The 25282-nt window shown below is 42.8% G+C and overlaps 1 protein-coding gene across 3 annotated transcripts in view; it reads right to left on the reverse strand.

Annotated features, from left to right (window-relative positions):
- The window catches only part of ITPR2 (inositol 1,4,5-trisphosphate receptor type 2), a 313417-nt gene that overhangs the window by 174399 nt on the left and 113736 nt on the right, over positions 1-25282 (reverse strand). For all 3 annotated transcript variants that reach the window (XM_060778249.2, XM_060778247.2, XM_067468876.1), the window contains 9 exons: positions 21668-21822; positions 17205-17304; positions 13940-14100; positions 13354-13495; positions 10969-11130; positions 6527-6699; positions 5746-5865; positions 5468-5653; positions 4250-4501 (listed from right to left, as the gene is read on the reverse strand). In XM_060778249.2, coding sequence (XP_060634232.2) covers positions 4250-4501; positions 5468-5653; positions 5746-5865; positions 6527-6699; positions 10969-11130; positions 13354-13495; positions 13940-14100; positions 17205-17304; positions 21668-21822 — 1451 coding nt within the window. The remainder of the gene's footprint in view (positions 1-4249; positions 4502-5467; positions 5654-5745; positions 5866-6526; positions 6700-10968; positions 11131-13353; positions 13496-13939; positions 14101-17204; positions 17305-21667; positions 21823-25282) is intronic.

Here is a 25282-nt window from a genome sequence, read left to right on the forward strand (position 1 = left end):
TGGGGAACCTTCGGCCCTCCAGGTGTGGTGGACTTCAACTCCCACAATTCCTTGAGGCTCGGCATTCGCCCCAAAGGCTTACCTTGGCCCAACGAGGTTTGTTTGGCTCTTTTTCATGGAGGACGGGCAGCAAAGGGGGAGAGACGAGCGTAACGTAGCTGTGCAGATGGCGAGGAAGGATGCGGAGCCCACAGACTGGCCTCGGAGGGAGAGAGCGGGCGGAAACCCCTGCGGGCAACGCGCCTCCTCGCCGCTTCGGCCCTTAGCAACCGCCCCGCATGGACCCCCTCCCTAGCAACGACGCCGGCTGAGTGATGAGGAGGAGGCGCGTTGCCCGCAGGGGTTTCCGCCCGCTCTCTCCCTCCGAGGCCAGTCTGTGGGCTCCGCATGCTTCCTCGCCATCTGCACAGCTACGTTACGCTCGTCTCTCCCCCTTTGCTGCCCGTCCTCCATGAAAAAGAGCCAAACAAACCTCGTTGGGCCAAGGTAAGCCTTTGGGGCGAATGCCGAGCCTCAAGGAATTGTGGGAGTTGAAGTCCACCACACCTGGAGGGCCAAAGGTTCCCGACCCCTGCCTTAAAGATATTGGGCCTACCACAAAAATTATGGCTCAATGAAAACATAAATAAGCAATGTAGGTAGATGGGTGTGCTGTTTTCACGAAAAACCTTACTCATCTATGAAGTGACCTGGACCAAGATCTTTGTCAAAGTACTGAATTTACTGGTGTTAATAGCAGCAGCAGCAGCAAAACATCAATATTCACATGGTTTTTCTAGTAAATGGGAGGAGAGAAATAGGCAGCTAAGGCTAAATACAGACAGGCCTTTATCCCAGAAGCAGCCACGTTTAAAAAATGTGGATATTTCTGGGAGCCTGTCCACACCCACCCCAAAAAGCATGCATTTTCTAGCCCGAGAGAACGTCAGGAGGCCCTACCCTCCCTCCCCCCAAGCCCCCAGACTCCTTAGAAAAGTAATAAAAACTTACGTGCCCTCCATTAGAAGACTTGGCCAGCACTCCCGGCACGTAGAAATGATGCGCCGGGAGAAATGATCCCAGCGCATCATTTCTATGCACCGGGAGAGCCAGCCGAGGTGTGATATGGAGCTGGGTAAGTTTTTATTATTTTTCTAAGAGATCTGGGGGCTTGGGGGGAGGGGTGGGTATTCCCACAGTTTACTGGGCTTATTTAGCCTGGTAAACTGTGGGAATGGTGTCTGGTTTGTAGTCCAGACACCGGAAATAGTGGATTTATCCTGTGCCTTCCAAGTATGTTGTCTGGACAGCCCCTCCTTTATTGCAGTAGATAGGTCCTATCTGGACGGGCCCCAAGATAGCTTTTTCTTCAGTGCTATTACAGTAGGACTCAACACCCTCTTCTTTCCCCCAGGTTTTCCCACCAACATGTTTCCCTTATCAGTGGTCTCAGATGTATCCAAATCCCTGGGAAGCATGTGAGAGGCAAAAGTCTCTCTCGCCATTCTAGCAAGTCTGGAAAGGTTTGCAGGCTCTGGTGCAATACATTTTTCACCACTGACCAGCTGATATTCACCCGCTCTGGAGGCAACCATGGGATAGATAGTTGCTATCTCTAATGATGTAGGCCTAGAACCTAATTTTTTGGAAGGAGATCCACTCATGGGTATATCTTTGGCCAAGTCACTTAGTTCTTTTTATTGAGAATAAAAAAAGGTTTTTATTGAGAATTTTAAGCAAGGTAAGAAAGAAAATGTGAATTATAGAAAGAAAAATATCTTATTTACATAAAAATGTGAGAACAATGTGATTGAGAAAAGTAGGAAGGAATAAATTACTGGACAGGATAAAAAAGGGGGGAGGGAAGAGAAGAGAAAAAAAAAAGACCTTCCAGGTCTCTCTGGGTTGTAAACTTGTCTCTTTTTAGAAGTCTCTATATTCTTTTGTCATCAGCTTCCTGTTGCTCGACCCTTTGAGTTTCTTTTATGTCTTGTGGATACAAATTTCTGTGTTTTCCTTTGTTTAGAAATTCCAGAAATTTTCCCAATTCTGTTCTGTGAGTTTTACTTTGTGTCATTTTTTTGTGTGAGTATGTCCATGTTCATCATATCAAGGACTTTCAAGACCCAGTGTTCCAGAGTGGGAAATTCATGAGATTTCCATAATTGGGCAAAGTTTATTCTTGCTGCTGTGATAAAATAAAATAAAATCTTGTTTGTATTTATGTCCATTTTGAAGTTCGTGATTCCTATTAAAAAGTACTCTGATTTAAATTCAAATTTTATCTGTAAAATTGATTCTATCCTTTTATGTATCTGGTGCCAAAAGCTCTTCTCTCTTACATTTCCACCACATATGTATGAAATTGCCAGTGTGTTTTCCACACTTCCAGCATTTCTTGTTGGTTCGTCTTTTGTTGATCTTAGAGAGCTTTTTAGGTGTTAGGTACCATATGTGAAATAACTTGTACCAGTTTTCTTTAAACTCAATTGATAATAGTATTCTGTTACTCCAGGGAAGGATACTGGCATAATGATGATTGACAAGAGCAACTGCACACAAGGTTTTTTCCTCATTAGCCTAGGCATAGCTACGGCTTTTGGCCAAGGTGGTCTATATATAGTCTGTATATAGAGTCTCCATTTTATAGCATGGTGGTGTGCTAGGAAGAGAATCTTCTCTTCTCTTGCTTCTGTTCTTGTGCAATGCTGTGCTTGTGACTTAGGAGTCAGAGTGCTAGCGCTAACTTTTTGAAAATTAAATAAATTCTTATCTTGTCTTCTTATTACAATTTTATTTTCCAAATTCCGCTAGGGAGGTGTTGGTGGGCATGCATTGGGGGTGGGGGGCTGTGAGTTGACAGAGCATTTGGGGTGTTTTTATTTCATTTTACTCTGCTAACAGTACTAGGTTTTATTTTTTAACTTTTTTTTGCTTTTGAAACTTGAAGTGCCACCTCTACCTACCTACCAGTACCTACCTACATTCCTTGTAGTTTGTATGTATGTACTCCGGCACCAGCATCCTATTACCACCCCCACCCCAAATATGATGGAAAGATGAGCCTCGCCAGTTTCCCTATTCGCACGAATGAACCGAATCTTCCCAAAATGGAAATTGAACTCCAGATCCCAAATTACGAATCCAAATGGCCCTTCGAAACAAAAACGGAACTGATTTCTGCCAATTTGCACAACCCTAAAAGAAATCTACATCAATCAATGCCACAAGTCACACTTGACATTGTGATATAGTTTTACTGGGGTGCTGAATTAAAATTCTAAGAAATATTGAGAAATATCATGCTATAAGGATATAGAAACTGTCATCCCTGAGACTCCTCTGGGTCCGGGACTATATTTTTGACAGTAACCAGCCAGAGTACTCAAAAGCTTGGCACCACAATGGCCTTCACCTATTTGTCCCAAATTTCTAACATACAGAATACAAAACACTGAAACTCATTCCCATCCAATACTCATATTTGCTGTGTTCATATCCCTCTGTCATATTTATTTATTTACTTTGCTTGTATACCGCAGTTTCTCAGCCCATAGGCGACTCAACGCGGTTCACAACAAGAGAAAAAAGACAATCATAACAGCATACAATTTAAAAACCATTAAAAGCATAGTATACAAAATAATGACACATCAATAACAACACATTAACGTCTCGTAACTAGAATCGTGATCCAATTCGTCGTCCATAATTCCGTTCCTATATTCATATTCATTGCACTGTTTATCCGAATGCCTGTTCAAACAGCCAGGTTTTTAGTTTCCTCCGAAACACCATTAACGTAGGAGCTGATCTAATGTCCATGGGAAGGGTGTTCCACAGCTGGGGGGCCACTACAGAGAAGGCCCTGTCCCTCGTCCCCACCAGCCGTGCTTGTGATGCAGGCGGGATCGAGAGCAGGGCCTCCCCAGAAGATCTTAGAGTCCTGGTGGGTTCATAGGCAGAGATACGTTCGGATAGGTAGCTTGGGCCCGAACCGTTTAGGGCTTTATAGGCCAACGCCAGCACTTTGAATTGAGCCCGGTAGCAAATCGGCAGCCAGTGGACAAGTATTTTTCTATGTGCTCAACTGAAGTTTTAATTTATTACACTGCAAGATATTAAAGAAATAGAGGGGAAATTTCATTTAGGGGGCAGAATTCTATTATGCGCAGTCAAGGCCCTAATTCTTTACCATACCCCAATAATTAAACTCCTGGTCCATTCTAAATCTGACAGACTACTCCAGTGTCTTCAAAAGAGAACTCACTCATGAATGGTAATCTTGGTAGGAATTTCAGTCCATAGCCTGGCATACTTCACAGGTACCACAGTCTCTTGAGGATCTCTGTCTACATGCATGTGCAACATGAGACGGCAGAAGGAGGCACGCAAGTCATAAGGCAGGCTTTCATCTGACATGCAGCGTAGGATCAGATCCACTGAGAGCTGAGTGGAAATCTGGTTAATAGCTAAATATTGGCGGTCCAAGCACATCCTGGCAAAAAGGTTTAATTGATACCTAAAGACAAGAAGAAATTAAATACACTGTCATTTCCATTCTGCATTGCTGCAGAAGTACCTGGTTTATTTAAAGCAAATAAATACCTACTTATTGGAAGAAATAAATATTACAAAAATGCACCAGGTTTTGAATATGTGTGTGGCCATTAGAAGTTTTCACTTGTTTATAAAACAGGGCACAGCATTACTGAGAATATGTAAGGTTGTCTCTTTCCTACAACCTTGAACTAGCCTAAAATCGAATTGCAATGCATTCCTCTGTCCTGCTTTTATACAACTGCTATACATTATCTCTAATTAAAATGATACAGGCTGCAAATACAGTGAGAAGATAATGTAATACTAAAACAGTTTACTCACAAATAGTTCTTGCAATGTTCATAATTTGGGTTTTTTACCTAGTCCACCATTGGTCCAAAGACTAATTTGATCCATATCAGAACTGCTGACATTTACAACTGCTATAGTTTCAAGGATCCAAGATTCCTGAGACCATAACATCAGATTTTGACCATGCAAAACAGCATCACAGCATGTTATAGTCCATTGCATACATTTTTTTCAGTCATTGTACCTTCGGGTTTACTTCACCATCTAATTTGAAAACAATCTAGAAGAGCACTTTGTTTCCTCAAAGGGGATTTTTTTTATATTGATCCTAAATCAGTGGTTCTCAACCTGGGGTCCCCAGATGTTTTTGGCCTACAACTCCCAGAAATCCCAGCCAGTTTACCAGCTGTTAGGATTTCTGGGAGTTGAAAGCCAAAAACATCTGGGGACCCCAGGTTGAGAACCACTGTCCTAAATGAATGTTTAAATTGGGCCTCTGTAATTTTTGTGATCTTTACAATAACCTGTTGGGTGCTTGACTTGAGCCCAGAAGTTCAGGGTTGCTAATGCATCCAGAAAAGATGGAAATAACATCTAAGACAAAATTGTAACCCTTGAAAAAAAATCATTTTACCTGTAGTAAGTTAGGACCTCTAGATCAGTTTTGGTGCCTTCTTTTGCTTCTTGAGCAAGATGCCTGATTGCTTTACCATGAGGTTCCTTGTTGCTGTCAATCCAGTAGAGCCAAACTTCTTCATCATCCATGTCATCAGAGAGGACAGAACATTCCAACGGATTTTCCATTTGCATGGAAACCAACCTTAAAACAAGCAGTTCATGTAACATCTCCTAATAATAAACACTTTGAGTGAAGCAATTCCATGAATTTAAAAGAGACCTCAATTCACTTACTTGGTCTGAATGAGAATGTCAGCATTTCCTGGGCTCAGCATATATTTACAAATAAGTTCCTGAGTCACTGGTATCGCGGTTGTGTTAGAAACACATAAGTCTGATAGATAATCCAAGAACCTTCAAGGAGAAATAGGGATGTGTCATGCTGCATGTGTTTACAAAGAAACAGCAACTGTGTGATAATCAAGAGCATCTTGTCCTTGAAACACTGACCATGAACATATATACATATTCTATTGTGGTCAGAATACTATGGGGTGTTTATGATAGAGCTGCTTTCATAAGCAAAACTGGGGAGGAGGAGTGGGATATCCTCAAAGTTTGGGTTGTTGGGTTGTTGTAGGTCCTTTGTCTCACCCTGGTCATTCCACAGATATATAAAGCCCTTTTTCCCTAGTTCCAACAGACCTCACTACCTCTGAGGATGCTTGCCATAGATGCAGGTGAAACGTCAGGAGAGAATGCCTCTAGACCATGGCCATACAGCCCGAAAAAACCTACAACAACCCAGTGATTCCGGCTATGAAAGCCTTCGACAATACATCCTCAAAGTTTGTTCCAATGTCCCTGAAAACAATCAGAGGTCAGTTATTTGTATAGTAAGGAGGATAAGAGGGGAAGGGAAGCAAAATCTGTTCTGTTAGCAATTGGCTTTAGACAAAAATGTTAATTTGATGGAATCCAGGAGCTGCTCTTGATACTACCATGCACATTACAAGCCTGCGTTTAAAAAATCATTGTAATGTGTGCATGAATAAATATGAGGATTGTTGCAAACCTTGGCTCCCGATTCCTCCTGAGTAAATTCACAAATGTCTCTATTTCTTTAGCTGTGATATGTTTCTCTAGTAGCTTCCTGTTGTTGTGCAACAAAGCTGTGATGGTATCTTCTGCCAAGATATCATAGCCGATCTGGGACTGCATGACGCAGAAGTTCTTAGCAATGTATTCCTGGAAGAAAATCCCAGAGAGGTCTGTTAAGACAGATGGAAAGAGTGTAAGATCCAGTTTCTAGATACCCAGACTTAGACATGGATGGACCTTGGTGGGAAGGCTGCTCCATGACTCTGAAGGCATCTATCAAAAACAATGCTGTAAAGGTAGCTACACCCCTGCAGAATATATGCGTAAACCCTTTTAAAAAGATAAAGTGAAAGTAATGTCATCTTAACCGTCAAGGGAAAGTTCACTCTACACTATGACTCCACATTAACTGCCATGGCTGGATCCTATGGAATCTTGGACTCTCTGGCCTGAGACTTCTACTTTTGTTATTGTTGCAGGACTTCAAGTCATTTCCAACCTAAGGTGAATGCAACACAGGAGTTTTATGGGAACGAGAGCACATGATTTGCCCAAGGTCACTCCAAAAGTTTTCATGGCTGAGTGGGAAAATGAGCACTGGTTTCCACAATCATAGTCCAGTGCTCAAATCACTACACCATGTTGGCTCTCAGACATCTAAATACCTCACACTAAGATTCTAGGATTCCATAGATCGCTGCTATGGTTGTTAAAATTGAATCTAGCACTATAATCATGTTGTAGATTACCTTGGAGCTTGCTCTAAGAGAAGGAGGCTTCTAGGAGCAACCATCATCTTTTTGGAAGCTTTTCACCCTAATGGGTCAATTCCCACCCCGCAAGAGGATCTAGGATGTTTGCTTGTATACTGTCTATGCTTACTACCCTGCATGTAACTGCTCAAATTTAGCACACTGAAAACAATGAAGAATGTGCTCTTACTTCATCTGAATGGTCATGTAGCAGAAAGAAAAGAAATGACAAAACAGACAATGATCTGTCAAGTACACAGGACACAAGACACACCAAAAGCCCTTTATCCTAAAGGGATTTATAAATCAATACCATCTAAGATTGTGTCCAGAAGACCCTTGAGAGTGAACACTGATAACTGACACATTATAATGGATTAAGGCTTATAAATTATTCTCCTCTATTCCACATCTTCTCTTAAAAAGCATACCCAGTAAGCATCCTAAAATGTTCCATCGTTGTTCTTTCAGAGGAGTATGGAGAACCTTTGTGTGAGTGATCTCAGCTTTTCTATAGTGAGGCCATCTCCCCACTCTCAAGGCCCTTCTACACAGACACTTAATGTGGCTTGGAATAAGCATGAAAAATGCAGGTTCCGAGCCATAATGAGGAAGCACAATGGAGTCTTGAGACACCTTGGTAGCAGGACACTGGCCTGACAGCCCAGCCATGCCAAAGCCAGGTTGTTAGGGCTGGGCATGGGCTCAAGCAAAGGCATCAACCGCATGGTAGAGCAGCATCCTTTTCCTGGTTCTAAAGCATGTGACTAGCAAAGGAATTCAGGAAGTGCAACACCCACCCACCCCCTCTTCCCAGGTTCTGTCCTAATCACAACAGCAGTCAAGTAGCTTGTCTAAACAATCAACAAACAATCAACAAAATCCTCTCACCTCTGCAGGAGTCTACCGTATACCATGCAGCTGTGGACAAGTCTACATAGGGACCACCAAACGCAGCGCCCAGACACGCATCAAGGAACATGAAAGGCACTGCAGACTACTTCAACCAGAGAAGTCAGCCATAGCAGAGCACCTGATGAACCAGCCTGGACACAGCATATTACATGACAACACAGAAATGCTGGACCACACTAACAACCACCATGTCAGACTACACAGAGAAGCCATTGAAATCCACAAGCATGTGGACAATTTCAACAGAAAGGAAGAGACCATGAAAATGAACAAAATCTGGCTACCAGTATTTAAAAACTCTAAAATTACAACAGCAAAACAACAGAGAGGAAACAACCAGGCACAGATTAACACCTCCCAGCAAGAGATTTTCCCAGGCTCAGGCAGACCTTCAAATGCTAATGAAGGTGATCAGCTGAAACATTCACACCTAGCTGCAGCAGGGAAGAGCTCCTTGACCCACCCCAGCCATTCCACAGATATATAAACCCATTGTCCTAATTCCAACAGACCTCACTACCTCTGAGGATGCTTGCCATAGATGCAGGCGAAACGTCAGGAGAAATGCCTCTAGAACATGGGTCTATAGCCCGAAAAAAACCCACAAGAACTTAGTGATTCCAGCCATGAAAGCCTTCGACAATACAATCAACAAACAGTAGTCAGATCCATCTTCCCCGCTCCTCCAAGTCCAAACAATACAAGCTACTAGAAGAGAGATGTGTGAACTGATCCAAAATCAAAACAGTCCAAAGTCAAGGAAACAAATCAAGAAATGCATTTGGAGGTGATTCAGAAGAGTAGCAATAGCAGGACTGAGGTCAAACACACAAAGGCACAAACAGGCATTGTAAGTCAGTGTCAAAACAGATCACTTGTCCACAACAGTGAGGTGCTGTGCAGCTGCTTGATTTATAGGTCAAGTTCAGCTTCTCAGCTACTTCTTGATTAATGAGTGCTTCTCATAACGATGCAAGATCACCTAAATACCTCTTTTTCTTGGCATCTTTGTAACACTATAAGTATATCTAAGCTTTTTGGAACTTGTTGGGAGGTGCTTGCTTCGGATTCAGCCTCTGGAACTTCCACAGGCCCCAAGGTAGGTGGAGGCTGGGCACTGCTTGCTTTAAGTTCAGCCACTGGCACTTCCACCTGCTCTTCCAACAGCCCATGTGAAAAAGATCTTGGAGTCTTAATAGACAACAACTTAAACATGAGCCAACAATGTGATACAGCAGCTAAGAAAGCCAATGGGATTTTGGACTGCATCAAAACGAATATAGTGTCTAGATCAAGGAAAATAATTGTGCCCCTCTATTCTACTTTGGTCAGACTTCATCTGGAATACTGCGTCCAATTATGGGCACCACCATTTAAGAGAGATATTAACAACAGGATCTGAGATGGCTGTTCCAACTGTCCCAACATGGGTGCAAATGGAGAGTAAGCCAATGTTTCCCCACACTCTCCCTTTTTTCTAGAAACTGGCAAGATTGTTGCATATGAAGGGACCAAGACCATGTAGTTATGAATATAATATAATATAATATAATATAATATAATATAATATAATAGCTTTATTGTCATTGTGCTACTGCACAATAAAATTAAATGCCTTCCCCAGCACACACTACCAAACAACACACCCATGAAAATTATGTTCAATTCATGTGATATTTATTTATTTATTTATTTATTTATTTCGAGGTTTTATATATCGACCCTCTCACCTTCAAAGAGGGATTCGGACCGGTTCACATGTGTTAACATACAAAGAATATACAATAACAACACAATGCCACTTCATAACACGATTAAAATATCAGCACCATACACATTAAAACATTATCATCCCAGTTAAAAGAGCCAAATCGCCTGACACCATCACTATCCCATTCATCATCCTCCTTTCATGTGGGCAAAGAATTAAATCAGTTGTCAAATGCCGCGTTCCACAACCAGGTCTTTGTTAGTTTCCTGAACGTCATGAGGGAGTGGGCAGTTCTGATCTCTAATGGCAGGGAGTTCCAAAGTCGATGGTCAAATGTATCATTTCTTTAAAAGGTAGGAAGGGGGGGGGGGTTCCTTGGTTCAGAAAAATACTTCAAAATAGGAGACAAGAAACATCCTATCATAAACTAAGCATCTCCAAGATTGGGTGGAAATATTTTATGTATAGCAGCCAATACTGGCACATCTTGACATATTTGCCCCATCTGGAAAGCCTCAATTTTCAAATCAATCTAATCATGCATTGGGGTGTCAACTAACCTTTTGCATTGCCTCACACTACTGTATTAGAGGAATTTATTTATTTATTTAAAACATTTATATTCTGCCCTTCTCACCCCAAAGGGAACTCAGGGTGGAGCACAGCATATTTAAGGCAAACATTCAATGGCAGAACAAGAATTCATATACGCATACAGTCCTTGAAGTGACTGGACTGACCTTGAAGGAGATGGGGGTGGTGACGGCCGACAGGGAGCTCTGGTGTGGGCTGGTCCATGAGGTCACGAAGAGTCAGAGGCGACTGAACGAATGAACATCAACAACAACAACAACAACAATACATAAAACATTAAAAACATTTATGTCAATATTAAAATACCCCATTTAAAACCGCCTTAAGGATCATGAAATGAGTAACACACAACCTCACTTAATGTAAATATAAATCCCATAATTTTACACTCTGGTCCCCCAATGCGCCACTTCATTTCTATCCACATAAAAATGTAAAACCAACCTGATTTTTCCTATAATCCTGCTGGGAATGCCGGAGGATTCGGTAACAAAGCCTCAGCATGTATTTGTATGGCGCATACCTCTGATCACCCAAATCTTCAAGTCTCAGCATGGCTCCTTCTCCTACTTTGTCTTTAAAGGGAGCTTTTAAAATTCCAAATATCTGTAAACATGCACACAAACAAAAACAAAGTGGGAACTGAAAGGGTGAACAAACTCAAGAGCCTTCTATTCAATTAAGCAAAAACCATATCAAAGGATAATCTGGAACCAAGATAGAGGCAAAATGTTCACGACCATTACAGTAAATCTGTGTACTACGCAAGGGAAACATCCCAGGACCCTTCATGTAATACCATTTTGCATATAATCTGGAACCTATCTTTCTTATTTGAAATGAAGATGTCTTGGGCTTACAGGTGAAGCATGCTACAGAGGACTATGACCACCTAATATAGAAATATCCCACAACTATAGAGGACTCTGACCATCTATTACAGAGATCCCACCAAGTGCTACCAAATATAGACTACTATCCTTAACGACCACCTAGGCAGAGACAAGATTTACCTCAGGCACATTCACACACCAGATGGACAAAAAGGCAACCTAGGCGAGGCCATGAGGGAATTTAGAGCATATGCACACCCTCACTCATATACCGTAAAACAGTGGGGGAAGCTGTCACTGCCTTTTCTAGATGTCCTAGTTATCCGCAAACCAGATCAACAATTGGGTCACACCGTCTACAGAAAACGCACACACACAGATAGATATCTACATAAAAAACTCCAACCATCACCCAAGTCAAAAAAGAAGCACCATTAAAGCCTTGGCAGACCGTGCAAAAAGAATCTGCGAACCCCACCACCTCCAAGATGAACTGAACCACCTCAACTGGGCTCTCCAGGCCAATGGATACTCCACCTCAGACATCAGAAGAGCTGCAAGACCGAGAACAAGCCACGAGTGTCAAGATGAAGATCTACCCAGAGGAAAAGTGTTCCTGCCATACATCAAGGGAACCACTGACCGCATAGGGAAGCTGATGAGGAAACACAACATACAAACAATCTACAAACCCACCAAGAAAATCCAACAAATGCTACTTTCAGCAAAGGACAAGAGGGATCCTCTCACCTCTGCAGGAGTCTACCGTATACCATGCAGCTGTGGACAAGTCTACATAGGGACCACCAAACGCAGCGCCCAGACACGCATCAAGGAACATGAAAGGCACTGCAGACTCCTTCAACCAGAGAAGTCAGCCATAGCAGAGCACCTGATGAACCAGCCTGGACACAGCATATTATTTGACAACACAGAAATGCTGGACCACACCAACAACCACCATGTCAGACTACACAGAGAAGCCATTGAAATCCACAAGCATGTGGACAATTTCAACAGAAAGGAAGAGACCATGAAAATGAACAAAATCTGGCTACCAGTATTTAAAAACTCTAAAATCACAACAGCAAAACAGCAGAGAGGAAACAACCAGGCACAGCTTAACACCTCTCAACAAAAGATTTTCCCGGGCTCAGCCAGGCCTTCAAATGCTAATGAAGGTGGTCAGTTGAAACATTCACACCTAGTTCCAGCAGGGAAGAGCTCTTTACCCCACCCCAGCCATTCCACGGATATATAAACCCATTGTCCTAATTCCAACAGACCTCACTACCTCTGAGGATGCTTGCCATAGATGCAGGCGAAACGTCAGGAGAAATGCCTCTAGAACCTGGTCCTATAGCCCGAAAAAACCCACAAGAACCTAGTAATGAATTCACTGTTAAACAAGAACATGCACTCACATCAGGAACAATAAAAACTATGTTGAGTGGCCCAGGACAATTTGCTGAAAATGAAACAAATGAGGTAAATTATTTTATTTATTATTCAAACTTATATGCCACCACTCCCCTGGGGCTCGGAGCGCCTTATAAGAACAGGCTAAAATTTAAAACACAATTTAAAAACAATTTAAAAACAACAATATCAAAGATCAAAGGCCTGTCGAAAGAGAGATGTCTTACATGCCCTGCGGAAAGCTGATAGGTCCAGCAAGGCACGGACTTCAGGTGGCAGAGTATTCCAGAGTGATGGTGCCACTGTTGTAAAGGCTCTGCATCTGGTTGCTGTTAGACGCAACACTGGGAATTTACAATAGATCTTGGTCCTCAGAACGGAGGGATCTCTGGGGTTGGTAGGGGGTGAGGTACATCAGCCCCAGACCATGCAAGGCCTTAAAGGTAAGTACCATCACTTTGAAATACCATCACTATTTTATAAAATTTCACTTTACCCTTCTGAATTTAGTGAGAACAACTACTTCTGCTTCACAGAAGAATATGCCCTGTATGAAATATTATGGCAGATTACATACCTGCGCCAATATATTCTGTTCCCTCATTAACTTTTGCCTCTCTCGGTTGGCCTTAATGACTACCACATCCAAAACTTCCTGGCCATTATTGTGCACATCAGCGACAAAGAAAATGAGATCTTCCAGCAGCTTAGTTACAAACCTAGGTTCAGTCAGAAGAAATGCAGTTCAGTAAATAATAATGACAAATTACTTCCCCATAACCTTGACCTCCACATGCACTGTTTTCCACCCTGATTTGTAATACTTATTGTTGACAAGACTATCCAGACTTTTTCATATAATGATTAAAGCACAATACACTTTTAACAACTCTTTTACCCATAAAAGACAAATATGGATAGAGTTGCCACACAAGTCACTGTGGATACAATTAAGTGTATTTCCAATCCAAATCTCTGTGCTATGTGTCACAGCTTTTTACTAAACAAAACAAAACAAATAGTCTGCAATCATAAATTCTAGATGCACATAACTAGACACATATCAATTATGAAAGCATATTAAAGCTAAAATAATTTTGCGAAATATGTTCTGTCAGGGGAAAAGGGGAAAGAGGACATAAGGTAAGGAAGCAATTACTGACCTTCTTTCATTTTGGGTTACAGAGCCATTTTCTAACTTTTTCACTGTTGATGCCAAAACTTTGTTGGCATCATTAGCAAAATCCAAATCTCTAACTTCAGATAGAGGAACAGAGACAATAGCAAATGCTTCCTTGTCTTCTTTTGTTTGACAGGTTCCAATCTGCAGTATTCGGGCAGGGGAGGAGAGAACATTCAAAATGTTTTTTTTATAGTTTTTTAAGATTTAGTACTTATCCTACAGCTTGAAATGCATGTTCATCCAGCACAGGATTCAAGGTAACTCTCATTGTGATGTACAGGAAAAACCACACAAAGAAAGTTATATACAGGTTGATTATTCCTAATCTAGAATTCCAAAACCCCAAATATTCCAAAATCCAAAATAGTCCACATGGGTGGCTGAAATAGTGACACCTTAGCTTTCTAATTATACAATTTACACAAACTTTTTTCATGCACAAAATTACTTAAAATATTGAATACCTCCAGGTTATGTGTATAAGATGCATATGAATACAAATTAATTTCATGCTTACACTTTTGGTCCCTCTCCAAAATAGTTTAGGTACATGCAAATATTCCACCCCCACCCCTCCAAATTCTAAATACAAATCATTTTTGGTGCTGTGTATTTTGGATAAGGATACTAATGCATATTACCGTATATTCACACCCATAAGTCAAGTTTTTCAGACCTTTCTTAGGCTGGACTCCCCTCCCCCCAGCTTATACTCAAGTCAAAGTTATCTATTATTTTACTCTGTTGTTATTACTATTATTACTTACATGTACCATTTTACTTTATTTATTATTAGCTTGGGGGCCCAGCAGTGCCCGGGTTATTTGAGAAAGGCATTGCATGTCTTTACTTGAAATTGAGTCTAGATCCAATGTCAGCTGGTTCAGTGGGTGCAGGTGAACTATAACTCCCATATGCAAGTCTAATTGTCGATGGTCTATCATCCTCCAAATTGCACCAGGATGAAGAGTGAGTCATGGGGCCTCTGTGTGCAAAGTTAGGTCTTGATCAGTCACTGCGGTGGGTCACAGTGGTTTCTGAAAGTGAGTGAAGCTACTGCAAGTCCCATTGTCCATGGTCCATCATCCCAAAAACAACAGCAGGATATAGAGTGTGTCATGAGGGCTCTGTGTGCCAAGTGTGGCCTTGATCAGCCATTGGTGTGGTTTGCAGTTGTCTCTTGAAGTAAGTGAAGGTACTGAAAATCCCATCATCCATTGTCCGTCATCCCCCAAACCACACCAGGACATAGAGTGTGTCATGGGGGCTCTGTGTGCCAAGTGTGGCCTTGATCAGTCATTGTTGTGGTTTGCAGCTGTCTCTGGAAGTGAGTGAAGGTACTGCATATCCCGTTAACCATTATCCATCCTCCCCCTAACTGCACCAAGAAGTAAAGTGAGCTATGGGGAGTCTGTGTGCAAAGTTTGATCCAGGTGTGTGATTTGTGGGGGCCACAGTGTTTTATGGGAAGTGAATTGAGTGACAGTACTGCAAATCCCATCATACATAGTCCACCTTCCCCTAAAATGCAGCAGGATGTAGAGTGGGTCATGGGGGCTCTGTGTGCCAAGTTTGGTCTTGATCTGTCATTGCTGGGTGCCGGTGTGGCCTGTGAATTCCAAAGTGATTGAAAGTACTGCAAATCCCATCATCCATGGTCCATCATCCTCCAGACCACACCAGGCTGTAAAGGGGCTCATGGGGGTTATGTGTGCCAAGTTTGATCCAGGTCAGTTATTTGTGGAGATTTATTTATTTATTTAGTTATTTGTGGTTCCGGCCCAAGATACCTATCTGACCGCATCTCGGCCTATGAATCCACCAGGACTTTGAGATCTTCCGGGGAGGCCCTGCTCTCAATCCCGCCAGCTTCTCAAGCACGGTTGGCGGGGACGAGAGATAGGGCCTTCTCGGTGGTGGCCCCTCGGCTGTGGAACGCCCTTCCTACGGACATTAGGCTGGCACCATCTCTCATGGCATTCCGAAAAAAGTTGAAGACCTGGATGTTTGTGCAGGCGTTTGAGTAATCTAGTGCAATATTGGTAATTGAACATAGGAATGGAACAATGGACGACGAACCTGGACTACGCTTTGATGATGAGACGATTGGGCTGGTTATTGTAATAACTGTTTAGTGTAATTGCTTGTTGTTCATTAAGTGGATAATGTGTTAAGTGGTCAATTGTTATATGTGCATTGAATTATTGCTGTTTTTATTGTGTGTAAACCGCTGTGAGTCACCTTCGGGCTGAGAACAGCGGTATATAAGCAAAGAAAATAAATAAATAAATAAATAATAGTGGCTTGTGGAAGTGGCAGCGAATCAGAAAGTGAATCAGATAGTTGTAGTTCACCCAGACCCACTGAACCCAGATGACATTGGATCTAGACTAAAACTGGAGCACAGACAAACAATGCCTATGTCTACTAAGCCCGGCACCGCCAGGTCCCCAAACTAGTATATAAATGAGTGAAGGAACTGCAAGTCCCATCATCTGTGGTGCATACTCCTCCAAACAACACCAGGATGTATAGTGGGTCATGGCGGCTCTGTGTGCCAATTTTGGTCTTGATCCGTCATGGTGTGGGTCACAGTGGTCTCAGGAAGTGAGTGTAAATACTGCCTCATCACACATGGTCTGTCCTCCTCCAACCCACACCAGGATGTAGAGTGCGTCAGGGACTTCCGTTTTCAAAAAATACTTCGAAATCACATCAAAAAGGTAATTTTAATGAATTTATAATGAGTTACGAGTTATCCGATGCAGAACTATCCATGCCTAATAGATATAGATAGTTATTGTTACATTTAAATTATTTTACTCTATTATTATTATTATTATTTTTATTACATTTATTATTTTACTCTATTATTACTGTTATTATTACATTTCCATTATTTTACTATATTATTATTACATTTATTATTTTACTCTATTATTATCAAATCAATATGTTTTCCCAGTTTTTTGTGGTGAAATTAGGTGCCTCGGCTTATACAGTATTTGGGTCAGCTTATACTCAAGTATATATGGTAATTAAAAAAAAATAAAATAACCAATGAACAACAACACACATTAAATTACCAGAAGTTAAAACAGGCATCACAGGAGAATCTATAAACATCAGAGTTAAATCTATTTGAAAGCACTACTTAGAGAAGAGGGATTGAAAAACTTGAAATAATTAAAAGTTCATTTGCCTTTTCATAAAACATGGAAGAGTTAAGCAGACCAGTAATTCACCTTTAACATCACTGGCCTTTCTTCATCTTTGTCTATTGGAATACTGGAACTGGTGACCCATGTGTTTGTGCAAAGGTGTCTAAGTCGAACATATGAATTCCTGAAGAAAAGCAAAGGCAAAAATAGATCAGATAAAACTGACTGTAAATTCTTTGAACATACAAGGTTGGTTTACCCTACAAGGCTCTGCAAACTTAATTCAGAAGTAGGAGTGACTGGAGGCTCTGTAGCACAATAGATCCACTCTAGGTGTATTTTATTTGTCGTGTCAGAGCAGCCAGTCCATTATATTACATTTCTAACAGAACAAAGCAAACAAACAGAAAAATACACAACTTGCGAGTTTGGTAGCTGGTTAAATGTCCTTTGACCAGTATCTGGCCACTTGGAGTGCTTCCAGTGTTGCTGCAAGAAGGTCCTCCATTGTGCATGTGGCAGGGCTCAGGTTGCATTGCAGCAGGTGGTCAGTGGTTTGCTCTTCTCCACACTCGCATGTCAAGGATTCTACTTTGTAGCCCCATTTCTGGAGGTTGGCTCTGCATCTCGTGGTGCCAGAGCGCAGTCTGTTCAATGCCTTCCAAGTCACCCAGTCTTCTATGTGCCCAGGAGGGAGTCTCTCATTTGGTATCAGCCATTGGTTGAGGTTCTGGGTTTGAGCCTGCCACTTTTGGACTCTCGCTTGCTGAGGTGTTCCAGCGACTGTCTCTGTAGATCTTAGAAAACTATGTCTAGATTTAAGTCGTTGGCGTGCTGGCTGATACCCAAACAGGGGATGGGCTGGAGTTGTCTCTGCCTTAGTTCTTTCGCTATTGGCTGCTACTTCCCGGCGGATGTCAGGTGGTGCAATACCGGCTAAGCAGTGTAATTTCTCCAGTGGTGTAGGGCGCAGACACCCCGTGATAATGCAGCATGTCTCATTAAGAGCCACATCCACTGTTTTAGTGTGGTAAGATGTGTTCCACACTGGGCATGCATACTCAGCAGCAGAGTAGCACAGTGCAAGGGCAGATGTCTTCATTGTATCTGGTTGTGATCCCCAGGTTGTGCCAGTCAGCTTTCGTATGATATTGTTTCTAGCACCCACTTTTTGCTTGATGTTCAGGCAGTGCTTCTTGTAGGTAAGAGCACAGTCCAGAGTGACTTCCAGGTATTTGGGTGCGCTGCAATGCTCCAGTGGGATTCCTTCCCAGGTGATCTTCAGAGCTCGGGATGCTTCTCTGTTCTTGAGATGAAAGGCACATGTCTGTGTTTTAGATGGGTTAGGGATCAGCTGGTTTTCCCTGTAGTAGGCAGTAAGAGCACCTAGAGCTTCGGAGAGCTTCTGTTCTACAGTCTCAAAGCTCCCTGCTTGAGCAGTGATAGCACGATCATCAGCATAGGTGAAACTCTCTGTCCCTTCTGGCAGTGGCTGGTCATTTGTGTAGATGTTGAACATGGATGGAGCAAGCACGCTTCCCTGAGGCAGGCCATTCTTCTGTTTCCGCCATCTGCTTCTCTGGCCCTGGAACTCAACAAAAAAGCTCCTGTTTTGTAGCAGGCTTCCTATGAGGCAGGTGAGGTGGTAGTCCTTTGTGATATTATACATTTTTCTCAGGAGGAGGCGGTGGTTCACAGTATCATAGGCTGCTGACAGGTCTATGAAGACAGCTCCTGTGATCTGCTGCCTTTCAAAGCCATCTTCTATGTGCTGAGTCAGGTTCAGCACTTGCGATGTGCAGTTTTTGCTTTTCCTGAAGCCAGCTTGCTGTGGAATCAGACATGGGTCTATTTTTTCCATAATTCTATGCAAAATGAGTCTCTCCAGAACTTTGTAGAGGTGGCACAACAGGGAGATTGGTCTGTAGCTTTTTGGATCGTTACGGTCTTTGCCTGGCTTCAAGATGGCGATGACTCTTGCTTTCCTCCAGATTTTGGGGATCTGACAGGATGCCGTGCAGTTGTTCATCAGCTCCAGCAGCCAGCGCCTTGCTTTGGGACCAAAGTTCTTGATTTGTTCCATCCGTAAATCATCCAGGTGTAAGACCTAGGAACCAGCTGCATCTACCTGAACATTAAAGGAGCTACCCAAGGTGCTGAACCGTAGTTCCCCAAACAGCTTCAGCTTCTTAGATATGTCTTCCAAAAGTTCAGATTAAACTAGAAACTGTCCTAATCACAACAGAACTTCTCATCACTACTCTGGAGGTGAAAGGAACAGCTATGCCGCACACCAACAGACAATGGTGAAACCCAATTTTTCGCCTGTAGAAAGATGAAAATGGACGTTTTGCACTCAAGGTAGCAAAAGCATAAAGAGGAAGAAATACATTGCACTAGCCTTCCCTTTCTTTCTTTCTCTCTGATCCTCTGTCAGGACTTCTGCCTCAGTCCCTGAAGGGCAAACAAGTAGAGAAAGCAAAAGAAGATTCTTCCATCTTCCCTACCACACTTTGGGTGGCTGAGCAATACCCTTTCTGGCAAGCTGGTCTCTTTTCAAGACAAGAGTTATCAGCTCCACCAAGTGTGTATCTATAGATAGGGGCAAAATGAGAGCATTACCTGTTCAAGTAAGAAATTCACCTCCCCACAATTAATTTTTCCTCCAGTCCTCAATTTTTTAGCATTGTAGCAACTTAAAATTTCAGTTCAACATCCAAGAATATAATTTAGGTATTCCAAAAAAAGGGAAGCAGGCAAAACTCTATTTTGAACAAAATAAAAAAATAGTGGGAGAGCTATCGTATGAGCGGTGGGGGGGGGGGGGTTGACAGAGAAGAAAAATGAGCAAGCACTATGTTCATAACAAATTCCTTTAGACTATGAGTGCATGCAAACAGGCCCAAAAACTAGGTTCTGTCTCTATTTTACCAGAGGCATCCAAACAACAACTAAATTAATTCGGAACAAAATAGGGTTTCCCTGTTTTGTTCTGAATTAATTGAACACCTGGTAAGATCTGGTTCTTAGGGTTAGCCCAGGACAGAGCCATCTTAATACATCCTTGCTCCAGGTTAACCTAAGTCAAAAGAAAGCACAAGTTTTCCCTTGACTTAGGAACCAGCTGCATCTATCTTGACTGCCATCCCATGTTTCCTGGGTGTGTGCATCCTGGGAACACAGGATAGTAGCCCCCGGTACCCCAATCCCTACCCATGACATGGTATCTACCTTCTTAGAATTATAGAATCAAAGAGTTGGAAGAGACCTCATCGGTCATCCAGTCCTACACCCTGCCAAGAAGCAGGAATATTGCATTTAAATCACCCCTAAACAGATGGCCATCCAGCATCAGTTTAAAAGCTTCCAAAGAAGGAGCCTCCAGCACACTCCGGGGCAGAGATTTCCACTGCTGAACGACTCTCACAGTCAGGAAGTTCTTCCTCATGTTCAGATGGAATCTCCTTTCTTGTAGTTTGAAGCCATTGTTCCGCGTCCTAGTAGAAAACAAGCTTGCTCCCTCCTCCCTGTGGCTTCCTCGCACATATTTATACATGGCTATCATATCTCCTCTCAGCCTTCTTTTCTTCAGGCTAAACATGCCCAACTTCTTAAGCCGCTCCTCATAGGGCTTGTTCTCCAGACCCTTGATCATTTTAGTAGCCCTCCTTTGGACACATTTCAGCTTGTCAATATCTCTCTTGAATTGTGGTGCCCAGAATTGGACACAATATTGCAAGTGTGGTCTAATCAAAGCAGAATAGAGGGGTAGCATGACTTTCCTAGATCTAGACACTATGGTCCTATTGATGCAGGCCAATATCCCATTGGCTTCTTTTGCCGCCACATCACAGTGTTGGCTCATATTTAACTTGTTGTCCACAAGGACTCCAAGATCTTTTTCACACGTACTGCTCTCGAGCTAGGCATTGTCCCCCATTCTGTATCTTTGCATTTCATTTTTCCTGCCTAAGTGGAGTATCTTGCATTTGTCCCCGCTGAACTTCATTTTGTTAGTTTTGGCCCATCTCTCTAATCTGTCAAGATCGTTTTGAATCCTGTTCCTGGACTCATGGACTACCATGGTCAAGTCAGGCTTCACGAGGTATGGTCGCAGCTAGCGCATGAGTTTTATTGTGCAGAGGCCCTCCTGGCCACTGCCAATTCCTGCGCATTGAGCGTCAGCGCTGAGTCCAGGAGGACCCCCAAGCTGCGAACCTGAGCCTTCAGGAGGAGTGCAACCCTGTCCAGCACAGGTTGCCACCCAATACCCCGGTCAGGCGTATGACTGACCTGGAAGACCTCTGTCTTATCAGGATTAATCTTCAGCTCGCTTACCATCTCCCATCTAACTCTTGCTCTGATATATAGTCATTGTGACTTTTATCTCTGGAAATCTTGTTTATTTTGTAGCCAATTTGTTCAGTGTTTCATGCATTTCTTGTTTGCCTGCCCTTTTTGAGTAAAATCCCTTTTGGGCACTTCTGTACACAAATAAAATGTGGGTGTGTGTTTGAAAATATAATGTTTTATATGTGCAACAATACCTTGGAACCAGGCAGTCAGCTCGCTGAAGAGTGGTAGCATCCAGTTCAAAAAGCGAAGCAATATCATTTCCATGTGGCACAGACACCAAAGTGAACATAATCTTTTCTCCTGCCTGACGCTTCTTTTTTGAAGTGAGAAGTTCATCGTCTCTTTGCTGATAAGGAAGAAAGATTATTTATTTATTTATTTATTTGCTATACTTGTATACCGCTGTTTCTCAGCCTAGCCGGCGACTCAACGCGGTTTACAACAAAATATAACAATCGACAGTATACAGTTTAAAAGCATAAAAACATAGTGCACAATACATATATCAACAAACAATCCAATTAATCTCCTGACTAAAATCGTGATCCAGTTTCGTCGTCCATATTGCCAGTCCTTTAATCATTACATTCCTTGCACTGAGTTAACCAAATGCCTGCTCGAACATCCAGGTTTTTAATCTTTTACGGAATACCATCAATGGGGGGGCTGATCTTACCTCCATGGGAAGGGCATTCCATAGCTGCGGGGCCACCACAGAAAAGGCCCTGTCTCTCGTCCCCGCCAGCCGCACTTGTGAAGCAGGCGGGATAGAGAGCAGGGCCTCCCCAGAAGATCTTAGGGTCCTGGTGGGCTGATAGGCCGAGATACGTTCGGATAGGTAAGTTGGGCCAGAACCGTTTAGGGCTTTAAAGGCCAACGCCAGCACTTTGACCTTGTTTACACAGGATTATACTGAAAGCTCCAAAATGACAAGTTACTGCAATGGAATTTTGGACTTCTTTACTTCTATGCAGCACAGAAGGAGCAATCCGCCTCAGAGAGGCAACAAAGCAAGTTGCCTTTAACACAGAACAGTTCATAAACCAATAAAGAACCTCTATGAGGCTCAGCACATGATGTGCCAGTCCTGCTGAGTGTTCAACAGAACCCTTCAGGCAAGGCTACCAACTAAAAAGCACTAGTTTTAAATGAGGACAAAGACAGAGAACAAAGAAAGGAAGGATTGGGGAACCATCAAATAATTGTTTGTTCTTTTCTCCCCACCACTCCCAAGGGCATTTTCCCTGGCAGAAGAGATTGGCTGGGATATGTGCTTCATTCACATCAGTCCTATACTCTTCACTGCTGAAATGATGTAAAGGAACAATCAGGAAGCACTTATTAAAATTCTCAGCATGGTACACAAGGCCGTTCTGGATGCAGACTGTCCCCACATCAAAACAGAAATAAATGCAGGTCATATGCTACACATCCTGGACAACCGATTGAGGCAGACATATAATTTTGAGGCCTGGACTTATAAAACAAGAACTCATCAACTCAATATAACAATGACTACAATTACAATCCACATACAGAAAAGACTATAACTGAAGCCTCTTCCACACTGCCTGATATCCCAGGATCTGATCCCAGATTATCTTCTTAAATCAGATGATCTGGCAGTGGAGACTCATATAATCCAGTTATTTATTTATCGTGTCATCAGCAACCAGACCATTATATTACATTTCTAACAGAACAAAACAAACAAACAGATAAAAAAACACAAATTTTGCAAGCTTGGTAGTTGATTAAATGTCCTTTGACCAGTATCTGGCCACTTGGAGTGCCTCTGGTGTTGCCGCAAGGAGGTCCTCCATTGTGCATGTGGCAGGGCTCAGGTTGCATTGCAGCAGGTGGTCTGTGGTTTGGTCTTCTCCGCACTCGCATGTCATGGATTCCACTTTGTAGCCCCATTTCTTAAGATTGGCTCTGCATCTCGTGTTGCCAGAGAACAGTCTGTTCAGCGCCTTCCAAGTCGCCCAGTCTTCTGTGTGCCCAGGGGGGAGTCTCTCATCTGGTATCACCCACGGATTGAGGTGCTGGGTTTGAGCCTGCCACTTTTGGACTCTCGCTTGCTGATGTGTTCCAGCGAGTGTCTCTGTAGATCTAAGAAAACTATTTCTTGATTTAAGTTGTTGACGTGCTGGCTGATACCCAAACAAGGGATGAGCTGGAGATGTCACTGCCTTGGTCCTTTCACTATTGGCTGCTACATAATCCAGTTTAAAGCAGATAATCTGGGATCAGATTCTGGGATATAAGGGCATTGTAGAGGGTACCTCAGTTCTTCCCCTTATTTGCTTCCCTTCGATGTGTAGGCATCCATCAAACTTTCTCTTCTTCTCTATCCATCTCTCTTTCTCTGTCTTCCTTTTGTTTTTAGACTGGGACTGCATGCAAATTTATTTTTTCCTCACCAGAAATCTGAGATAGTATAAACTTCAGAAGTGTTATAAAGTCCTTATATGTAGCGATAATTACAACATGGTGGGAAAGAAAAGTGGATTTAAAAAAAAAGAAGTATGATACCGAGAGTACTTCACAAATAGACCTGGTGTTCTTTGTTTAAATGAATACATTATGCTACAATGCTGGTGAAATTTAATTTAACAGCTGCAGGAGTTTCAGAAACGTCTGCTAAATCAAGTATAATCTGCTATATTTTGGTGTTAAAACTCCTTCAGCAGTTGCTAACAAAGCAACGATCACATGGAACAGTTAACGGAGCTCAAGGGTGAATATGTTAGGTGGGTTCCAATTCGTTTTTTAAAGTCTGTATTATTATTATTATTATTATTATTATTAAACTTTATTTGTACCCCGCTAGCATCTCCCGAAGGACTCGATGTGGCTTACAAAGGCCAAGGCCTCAACACACAATATAACAATACAACACCTAAGGCAAATTAAAAACAATTAAAGCAATATAAACAACAAGCAATAAACAATACACTAAGACACAATAAAACTGGGCCGGGCCAGAGTAATGGGTACAGGATTAAAAGTGCTGATGTGACAGGTGGTATATAAGGCTTATAGGGCAAGTGCAGTGTGCGGTGTGCAGCAATCATTAGTTCTAGTAAAGTGCTTATGGGACTAGGTATTGGAGATTTCCTATTCTGGAAAGGCACATCGGAACAGCCAGGTCTTCAAGTTCTTTCCGAAGACTGCCAATGTAGGGGACTGTCTAAGATCTTTGGGGAGGGTGTTCCAGAGTCGGGGGGCCACCACAGAAAAGGCCCTGTCTCGTGTCCCCACCAAGTGCGCTTGCGACGCAGGCGGGATCACGAGCAGGGCCTCTCCAGATGGCCGAAGTGAACGCGTGGGTTCGTAGATGGAGATGCGGTCACGCAGGTAGGATGGTCCCAAACCGTTCAGGGCTTTGTAGGTAAGCACCTGCACCTTAAATTGGGCTCGGAAAATAAATGGCAGCCAGTGGAGCTCCTTGAACAGGAGGGTTGACCTCTCTCTGTAAGGGGCCCCAGTTAACATCCTGGCCGCTGCCCGTTGGACCAGTTGGAACTTCCGAGCCGTTTTCAAGGGCAGCCCCACGTAGAGCGCATTGCAGTAGTCCAATCTGGAGGTGACCAAGGCATGGACCACCCCGGCCAGATCAGCCTTCGCAAGGTACGGTTGTAGTTGGCGCATGAGTCTCAATTGTGCGAAAGCCCTCCCGGACACCGCCGACGCCTGAACCTCAAGTGTAAGCTATGAATCCAAGAGGACTCCCAAACTGCGGACCTGTGGCTTCAGGGGGAGTGTAACCCCGTCCAGCACAGGTTGCCACCCTATACCCCGGT

Source organism: Anolis sagrei, chromosome 5, assembly GCF_037176765.1.
Source record: "Anolis sagrei isolate rAnoSag1 chromosome 5, rAnoSag1.mat, whole genome shotgun sequence".
Classification (NCBI taxonomy): Eukaryota; Metazoa; Chordata; class Lepidosauria; order Squamata; family Dactyloidae; genus Anolis; species Anolis sagrei.